The sequence below is a fragment of the Blennius ocellaris genome (genome assembly GCF_963422515.1).
Source record: "Blennius ocellaris genome assembly, contig: SCAFFOLD_65, whole genome shotgun sequence".
Classification (NCBI taxonomy): Eukaryota; Metazoa; Chordata; class Actinopteri; order Blenniiformes; family Blenniidae; genus Blennius; species Blennius ocellaris.
This window is the reverse complement of record NW_027662213.1, coordinates 295,001-305,000: the sequence shown is the minus strand read 5'-3', so window position 1 is coordinate 305,000 and position 10,000 is coordinate 295,001. Positions and strand designations below refer to the sequence as shown.

The following is a 10,000-nucleotide window of genomic DNA, read 5'->3' as shown; positions in this document are numbered from 1 at the left end:
CACCCCCAGTCCTGCAGCGCCAGACCAGATAAAGAAGAAACCGCTGAGTCAGCCAGAACTTCAAAAGAAAAACTAGAAGAATTAAAGCAGCGTTGGTCAGGACCTCGCGGCCTGCGGGACTCTGGCCCTTTGGGCTGGGTCCAGTCCTGTCCTCTGGTCCAGTCCTGTCCTCTGGTCCCTTTAAATATTGACTAAATGTACATTTTGAAGGTTTTAACCAAAAATGACTTTTATTTTGAAATATATGGGGTCAAAAGTGGGTGGGAACCAGCTGATGAGCTAGTGCAGGGGTCGGCAACCTTTAATGCTCAAAGAGCCATTTGGTCCCGTCTCGCTCTGAACACAACATCCAGAGAGACACACACATTTTATTTTGACAGTCTCACAGGAAGACCCTGCCAGGAGGACACGACACACAAAACCTTCTTCACTGCTGGTTGACGACTTAATACTAATGTTTACTAATAAACTAAACTACATGAACTAAGCAACACAACACAATTATTACCAACACCACAAACCTAACACAACCCCCAATAATTACATTTAAAACACCACAAACAGAAACTCCCATAATGCATTGCAGCTCTCAGCTCCTTTATCGCTACACATTATTAAAATGGAAGATAAATGTGGAGATGTGGATTGTTAGAACCATGAGTGTGATGGTGTGTCTTTAATGTCCAGTAGTTGTTGTGGAATTCACTAGAATGTTCCGTCACTCTCAACAAGTCTGGAATGAACCTCCTGGAACTGTGGGCTTTTACTGTGAAAGGTACAGGAAGCTCCCAGCTTCAGACACCAGTTGAGCCGCTGTCATGACCTGCAGCCGCAATTCTACCTTCTTCATCCTTTATTGTTGTAATGACGTCACATCGCTGCTCGTTCACCACCCTACATTCTACCACTCTTTGTAGGGACTGCACTCTGGGTGTCTTTGCCTCCTTACGTCTCTCTCTGGGTGGCTTTGCCTCCTTACGTCCCTCTCTGGGTGTCTTTGCCTCCTTACGTCCCTCTCTGGATGTCTTTGCCTCCCTCTCTGGGTGGCCTTGCCTCCTTACGTCCCTCTCTGGATGTCTTTGCCTCCCTCTCTGGGTGGCCTTGCCTCCTTACGTCCCTCTCTGGGTGGCCTTGCCTCCTTACGTCTCTCTCTGGGTGGCCTTGCCTCCTTACGTCCCTCTCTGGGTGGCCTTGCCTCCTTACGTCCCTCTCTGGGTGTCTTTGCCTCCTTACGTCCCTCTCTGGATGTCTTTGCCTCCCTCTCTGGGTGGCCTTGCCTCCTTACGTCCCTCTCTGGGTGGCTTTGCCTCCTTACGTCCCTCTCTGGGTGTCTTTGCCTCCTTACGTCCCTCTCTGGATGTCTTTGCCTCCTTACGTCCCTCTCTGGATGTCTTTGCCTCCAAACGTCCCTCTCTGGGTGTCTTTGCCTCCTTACGTCCCTCTCTGGATGTCTTTGCCTCCTTACGTCCCTCTCTGGGTGTCTTTGCCTCCTTACGTCCCTCTCTGGGTGTCTTTGCCTCCTTACGTCCCTCTCTGGGTGTCTTTGCCTCCTTACGTCCCTCTCTGGGTGGCCTTGCCTCCGTACGTCCCTCCAGGATGAACTGCAGAGGGACGGAGTGTAGGGACCAAAGAGCGTTGGGTTGCCGACCCCTGAGCGAGTGATTCGTAACCCCCGCCCCCCCATTAGGCCACCCACCAAATATCAGCTCAATCAAACAAGCTTTGTTAGCATGCTAACTCGCATGCTCGGCTGCGATCGACCTGATCTAAGCTAACTAGCTTAGCATTAGCATCATAAAGCATTGAAAACATCAGCATTATGTCACAGTGCACATGAGCAGGTTATCCAGTCCACAAATCACACATTAGCATGTTAGCTTGTTAATGTCACAGACGGTGCACGTTAGCATGTTCGCGAGTCCTTAAAACGCATATTAGCATGTTAGCTCATCCACAAAGCACACATGAGTATGGTAGATTGTTTATATAGCACATGACAGCAGGTCAGCCCATAAACGAGGGACTTCTTGGTGTTGCGCAATCCTGAGTTTCTGATCACCTGCTCGGTGATGTCATCTTGGTGAGACGACCGATTTTATCCAAATAGTTTTTGAAAACAAGTCCTCGGACTCCACAGTTTTCTCCTCTGTCTGATCATACTATTTTGAAGCCGATACAACCTTCGCCCCCCAGAGGAGATATCGTTTGCGTGAGGGTCTTTTTTTGTGTGAAAATCTTATTTTGAATGGCAAATTGCGGACTTCCTGTTGAATTTAAGTCCGGGATGTCGGTGTGTGATTTGTAGGTCTTGATGAGACGAACAACTGAGTTTTCGTTTGATCCCCCTGTGACATTCCTACGTTTTAGTGTTATTTGGTGGCCGTTTTTGCACATTTTGGCACTCCGGGGGTTAATTTGTACATTTCCTTATCATTTTCGCCCGTCTTGATGAGTGTGCCAAGTTTGGTGAGTTTGTTTCCGTGTTTCGTGGGTCAAATTTGAGCCCATAGCCAAATTGTCTGGCGCAAAATATATAATAATAATAATAATAATAATAATAATAATAATAATAATATACGAATGAAAAATAATAGCAATCCGGGTCCTGGCCTTTCCTGCTCGGTGTCTAAAAAGGAGAAGGAAGCTTGAAAAGAAATGAGAATATTTTAAAAGGGGAAAAATAAAAAAATAGGACAAAAACGGGTAAAAAAAACTGGAGTAACTTTTTGGGAACGTTCAGAGTTCAGACAGTTCTACCGATCCTAGAATAGCCCAGATGTATAACTTTGATATAAACATTTTAAAAACAGCTAAAAATGTAATGAAATACATCTAAATTACAAAGATACATGGGAACAAACCTTATTTTGTTTGCATGGTAAATGTTTTCTATATTCTCTCTAGTTGAGGTGCTTTGCGGCTCCAGACAAGTTGAATTCGGTGAAGAAGTGGTGACGGTTCTCTGGTGGTCATGAAGGTTACAAACGGCGACTCTCGTCCATCCTGACGCTTTTCTGTCCTTTGCTTCCAGGGCGTGTCCTTCACACTGCGGCCCGGCCGGGTCACCGCCCTGGTGGGGCCTTCAGGCAGCGGCAAGAGCTCCTGCGTCAGTCTGCTGGAAAACTTCTACCTGCCTCAGCAAGGACAAGTGCTGCTGGACGGGAAACCCATCAACACGTACCAGCACCAGTACCTGCACTCCAAGGTCAGTCCAAGGTCAACACGTACCAGCACCAGTACCTGCACTCCAAGGTCAGTCCAAGGTCAACACGTACCAGCACCAGTACCTGCACTCCAAGGTCAGTCCAAGGTCAACACGTACGAGCACCAGTACCTGCACTCCAAGGTCAGTCCAAGGTCAACACGTACCAGCACCAGTACCTGCACTCCAAGGTCAGTCCAAGGTCAACACGTACCTGCACCAGTACCTGCACTCCAAGGTCAGTCCAAGGTCAACACGTACCAGCACCAGTACCTGCACTCCAAGGTCAGTCCAAGGTCAACACGTACCTGCACCAGTACCTGCACTCCAAGGTCAGTCCAAGGTCAACACGTACCAGCACCAGTACCTGCACTCCAAGGTCAGTCCAAGGTCAACACGTACCAGTACCTGCACTCCAAGGTCAGTCCAAGGTCAACACGTACCAGTACCTGCACTCCAAGGTCAGTCCAAGGTCAACACGTACCAGTACCTGCACTCCAAGGTCAGTCCAAGGTCAACACGTACCAGTACCTGCACTCCAAGGTCAGTCCAAGGTCAACACGTACCAGCACCAGTACCTGCACTCCAAGGTCAGTCCAAGGTCAACACATACCAGTACCTGCACTCCAAGGTCAGTCCAAGGTCAACACGTACCAGCACCAGTACCTGCACTCCAAGGTCAACACGTACCAGTACCTGCACTCCAAGGTCAGTCCAAGGTCAACACGTACCAGTACCTGCACTCCAAGGTCAGTCCAAGGTCAACACGTACCAGTACCTGCACTCCAAGGTCAGTCCAAGGTCAACACGTACCTGCACTCAAAGGTCAACACGTACCAGCACTCCAAGGTCAGTCCAAGGTCAAAACGTACCAGCACTCCAAGGTCAGTCCAAGGTCAACACGCACCAGTACCTGCACTCCAAGGTCAGTCCAAGGTCAACACGTACCAGTACCTGCACTCCAAGGTCAGTCCAAGGTCAACGTGTACCAGCACCAGTTTGCTTTAAATCCTCACAGTAACACGAAAACCTGCATTTCCACACAGATTGTCCAAAACCTTCTTGGTCTCCAGCCTGAAAACAAACTGCTAAAACAGTCAAAGTGGCTGGAAGTGAAACCAGTCAGTCTAAACTCCTGAAAGCTGCTTCTTCCATTTCTAAACGTATCAGTACTGCTATCGGTATTGGTACTAGTACTGCTATCGGTATCGGTACTAGTACTGCTATCGGTATCTGCACTGCTATCGTTATCGGTACTGCTATCGGTATCGGTACTACTATTGGTACTAGTACTACTATCGGTCCTAGTACTGCTATCGGTATCAGTACTGCCATTGGTGTCAGTACTGCTATCGGTACTAAAACTGCTATCGGTATCGGTACTGCTATCGGCACTAATACTGCTATCGGTACTAGTGCTGCTATCGGTACTAGTACTGCTCTCAGTATCGGTATAGGTACTGCTATCCGTACTAGTACTGCTATCGGTACTAGTACTGCTATTGGTACTAGTACTGCTATCGGTACTAGTACCGCTCTCGGTATCGGTACCGTTATCGGTATCGGTACTGCTATCGGTACTAGTACCGGTATCGTTATTGGTACTGCTATTGCTACTAAATGGTAAATGGTAAATGGTCTAGATTTATATAGCGCCTTCTAACCACACTGAGTGCAGTCCCAAAGCGCTTTACATATCAGCTCATTCACCCATTCACGCTCACATTCACACACCAATGGGACAAAGCTGCCATGCAAGGCGCTAGTCGACCACTGGGAGCAATTTAGGGTTCAGTGTCTTGCCCAAGGACACTTCGACACATAGACCAGTGTAGACTGGGATCGAACCTCCGACCTCTCACTCCGAAGACGACCACTCTACCACCTGAGCCACGGTCGCCCGTACTAGTACTGCTCTCGGTATCGGTACTGCTATCGGTACTAATACTGCTATCGGTATCAGTACTGCTATTTGTACTAGTACTGCTATTGGTATCGGTACTGCTATCGGTACTAGTACCGCTATCGTTCTCGGTACTGCTATCGATACTAGTACTGCTCTCGGTATCGGTGCTGCTATCAGTACTAGTACTGCTATCGGTACTAGTACTGCTATTGGTACTAGAGCTGCTATCGGTATCGGCACTGCTATCGGTACTAGTACCGCTCTCGGTATCGGTACTGTTATCGGTATCGGTACAACTATTGGTACTAGTACTACTATCGGTCCTAGTACTGCTATCGGTATCAGTACTGTCATTGGTATCTGTACTGCTATCGGTACTAGTACCGGTATCGTTATTGGTACTGCTATTGGTACTAGTACTGCTCTCGGTATCTGTACTGCTATCGGTACTAGTGCTGCCATCGGTACTAGACCTGCTATCGGTACTAATACTGCTATCGGTATCAGTACTGCTATTTGTACTAATACTGCTATCTCTGTACTAGTACTGCTATTGGCATCGGTATCGTATCGGTACTGCTATTGGTACTGCAATCGGTATCAGTACTGCTATTTGTACTAATACTGCTATCTCTGTACTAGTACTGCTATTGGCATCGGTATCGTATCGGTACTGCTATTGGTACTGCTATCGGTACTAGTACTGCTATCCAACTAGTACTAGTATCGGTACTAGTACTGCTATCGGTACTAGTACTGCTATTGGTACTAGAGCTGCTATCGGTATCGGCACTGCTATCGGTACTAGTACCGCTCTCGGTATCGGTACTGTTATCGGTATCGGTACAACTATTGGTACTAGTACTACTATCGGTCCTAGTACTGCTATCGGTATCAGTACTGTCATTGGTATCTGTACTGCTATCGGTACTAGTACCGGTATCGTTATTGGTACTGCTATTGGTACTAGTACTGCTCTCGGTATCTGTACTGCTATCGGTACTAGTGCTGCTATCGGTACTAGACCTGCTATCGGTACTAATACTGCTATCGGTATCAGTACTGCTATTTGTACTAATACTGCTATCTCTGTACTAGTACTGCTATTGGTATCGGTATCGTATCGGTACTGCTATTGGCACTGCTATCTGTACTAGTACTGCTATCCGTACTAGTACTGCTATCCGACTAGTAGTAGTATCGGTGCTAGTACTGCTATCGGTACTAGTACTGCTATCGGTACTAGTACCGGTATCGTTATTGGTACTGCTATTGGCACTAGTACTGCTCTCGGTATCTGTACTGCTATCGGTACTAGTGCTGCTATCGGTACTAGACTTCTATCAGTATCAGTACTGCTATTTGTACTAATACTGCTATCTCTGTACTAGTACTGCTATTGGTATCGGTATCGTATCGGTACTGCTATTGGTACTGCTATCGGTACTAGTACTGTTATCCGTACTAGTACTGCTATCCAACTAGTACTAGTATCGGTACTAGTACTGCTATCGGTACTAGAGCTGCTATCGGTATCGGTACTGCTATCGGTACTCGTACTGCTATCAGTACTAGCGCTGCTATCGGTATCGGTGCGTCTCTAAGCAACACGCTACACAAGCCTTAGGAAACAGAAGCAGCTGCTGTTTGCTGGATCGTCTTGGTGCTTCCTGCCCCCAGGTGGCGCTGGTGGGGCAGGAGCCGGTGCTGTTTGCCCGCACGGTGCAGGAGAACATCACGTACGGCCTGGTGGACGCCCCCCCGCAGGAGGCGGTGCTGCAGGCCGCCACCCAGGCCAACGCCCACCACTTCATCTCCAGCCTCCCCAAAGGCTACCAGACAAGTACGACGGAACACGACACGAACACGCTTCTTCTATCAAATCGTTCTCATCAAATTATCCATCAATTCATTCGAGTTGTGCAACTTTAAGATTCCAGTTTTTACAGATGTCTTGATTCACCGTGGAGCTGAAGATGAATGTTACCATGGAAATCACACTTACTATTACTACACTTACTTTAAAACTTTTTATTTATCTGGTGATTTGATTCATTCGTTTCAAGCATAACGTAGCACTAGCATAGCATTAGCATTAAATAGAATCATCTGTGTAGGTCTTTAAATGTTTATTATTATTCTGATTAATAATAATAATAATAATTAATAAGCCCATTATCACAATACAGCAACACTGAAACATGGCACCAAAGATTTAAAATATTGTTTTTAAATATTTTGATGAATAAATAAACTTGTATAACGACTATGTTGAATAGCTAATATTACTTATAATACCAGATATTAATACTTGTTTTTGGTTCTCCTCTCCTCCATCTTCACCTCCTCCTCCTCCATCTTCACCTCCTCCTCCACCTTCACCTCCTCCTCCTCCATCTTCACCTCCTCCTCCACCTTCACCTCCTCCTCCTGCTCTGCTCGGTCCAGAAACCTCGTATTCAAAGTTTCCAGCTCCTCCTTGATTTTCCTCCATTAGAATATCAGATCCTAGGAGCTGCATTCAGAATCTGCTGTGTCTGTGTGAGCTGGACTGGCTCCGCCCCCACACATGCCCATCTTGGGAAGTGGAGGAAGTGCCTGGTTGTGGGAGGAGTCAAAGGGGAGGAGCCTACCTTGAGCCGAAATCTCTAAATCTTAGGATCGTGGCCCGATTGTCACGTAACAAACAACATTCTTTGCTTATTTGTCAACGTGTGAAACAAGACAGTCAAAAGCAGCCAAACGACACATTATGGCTGAACTTAACTAGCAGCTCGGCGAAGGTCTGGTGAACGCCACGGAGGACTTGATGGCTAAATCCTTTTGGGAGGCCGACGAAAAAGCAGAGGCTCGCGTCAATCGGCTGGACAAGCGGATTGCTAGCCTACATTCAACTTTAACAAAACACACGGAGAAAAACAAAACGATATGAGCAGACACTGCCAAGCTAAAGGAGCGCGGAAGACTCCATATCCATGTGTGTGGAAACAACAAGAACAACTCACCGACATGGAAGATCGTGTGCGCAGAGACAACTTACTCATATTCAACGTAAAGTCCCAGTGAGATGAAGGTTCCACCTCCAGAACCCTCTGGTGTCACTTCTAGAACGTTTTCCTGCTAACTGGCTGAAGGTAAAATGTTAAAACACGGCAATCTGCGAGAAAATAGCTGATAAACGGCGCTATTTCCTCTGCTGGGCGGAGCTTCTGACAATAACAGAGTGACATCACGAGTTGTGCACACGCCCAAGTTGTGTTTACATTATGGAGGATCAGAGTTTTGACCACGAAGAGGCTGAATTGAACCATATTTCATCATCATGGTCATTTCAAACCCAGTGATTGATGAAGAAGACACAGAAGGTGGTTCTGCCATCGGTGACCCCGTCTGGAACATGTTTGAGGAAGCAGAAGACGCTTCGTCCTCCATTCGTCCTCGTCTCCTCGCCTCAGCAGCCGCCACTTTTCACCTTTGAGGCTTTGAGTCCTGACTTTTGGCAGAACGACCGGCTTCCTGGATCCAACATGTCCAAGAGCTAGAAGACTGTGGAATCACCGAAGATGAGTCCAGGTATTACTTGATCGTCTACTAGCCGCCCGAGCTAGCGGCTAGCCGCCCGTGCTCATTTTCTCCTCTCTGGTCTCTTCCAGGCTCAATCTTTCATCAAGGCTCATAAAACACAGACTAAAACTTCAAAACACTGTAAAAACGTTGATATTTAAGAGGAAACAAGCCGATATAAACACAACAGATGGAGATCTGCACAACTCTTGACGTCACGCCCACGAAGAAGAAGGATTCCCCCGACTTCCTCGGCTGGAGATTCAAAATTCTAATAACTTTGTTATGCGACAACAGTGGTGGGGCAGAGTCGGAGGAACCTTAGAAGTAGAACCACAACTATCGTTTTTTACAAAGTAGTGTGTTACATTTCACTGGGACTTTAAAAGAGAGAGTGGAGGCTCAAGCTACCTGACGGAGAATCTTCCCCAATGGTTCCCGGACTTGGCCGGTGTGATGAGATGTCACCTTACAGGAGACCCGCACCGACGCCAAGCCTGGACGAACGCTGACCGCGACCTGTCTCCGGGACACGGACAGGGACGGCGTCCTCAAAGAGGCCAGGAAACATCCTCCGGAGGAAGCCGACATCCAGCTCCAGTTCGCTGCGGATTACAGTGAGGCCACTGCCAAGCCGCGCAGATTCACACTACAGAGGGATGTACGGCGCTCGCGTAAAAAGGATTCCGAGCTTTCCTCCTGTGTCCGGCAACGATCAAACTGACCAAAGGTAAATGTGGACGATACATTTGATGAAGCGAGCCAGGCGGAAAACTTCATATCGACTCTGGACGTGTGACCAAAGGTGAAACATCACCGGTATGGTTCTACACCTCGGCGCCACGCTGTCTGTCTGTCTGTCTGTCTGTGAACATGACGACAACAAAAAATGATTGTACTGAAATGAAACACAGCTAAAATGTAAACATTTGCGGGAGAGTGGAGACATTGCCTCATACTGAACGCTGTTTTGTCCTAAATCAGTTCGTCAATTGAGGATGATGTTTGGTTGTACCTAATGCATGGATTCCTCAGGATTATTTAACTCTGGAAAACAATGATCTAATCCAGTGTTTTTCTACCTTTTTGAGCCAAGGCACACCACCACCAGCACCACCACCTCCACCTGAAAATGTTAAACTCTGTAGCCTCTATTAACAATATAAAGTCTTTCTCATCAAAGTTTTATCAACAGGAATCCAGTAAATCCAGAAAGCAAGGACTTTTTTTAATAGTGACTCCGTCAGTGTGAAACCTGGACCTGATGGATGAAGAGCTGAGATCCTGGTTTTCTAAAACTTCTCCATCACTGTCACTGACACAGTACT

General features: G+C 47.1%; 1 protein-coding gene across 1 annotated transcript in view; it reads left to right on the top strand.

Moving 5' to 3' along the window:
• Positions 1 to 10,000, top strand: part of abcb9 (ATP-binding cassette, sub-family B (MDR/TAP), member 9) — a gene marked incomplete at its 5' end in the record, with an annotated part of 40,435 nt that overhangs the window by 23,419 nt on the left and 7,016 nt on the right. Inside the window, 2 exons of the mRNA XM_080521342.1 lie at positions 3,032 to 3,205; positions 6,789 to 6,951. Of these exons, the coding sequence (XP_080377468.1) occupies positions 3,032 to 3,205; positions 6,789 to 6,951 (337 nt within the window). The remainder of the gene's footprint in view (positions 1 to 3,031; positions 3,206 to 6,788; positions 6,952 to 10,000) is intronic.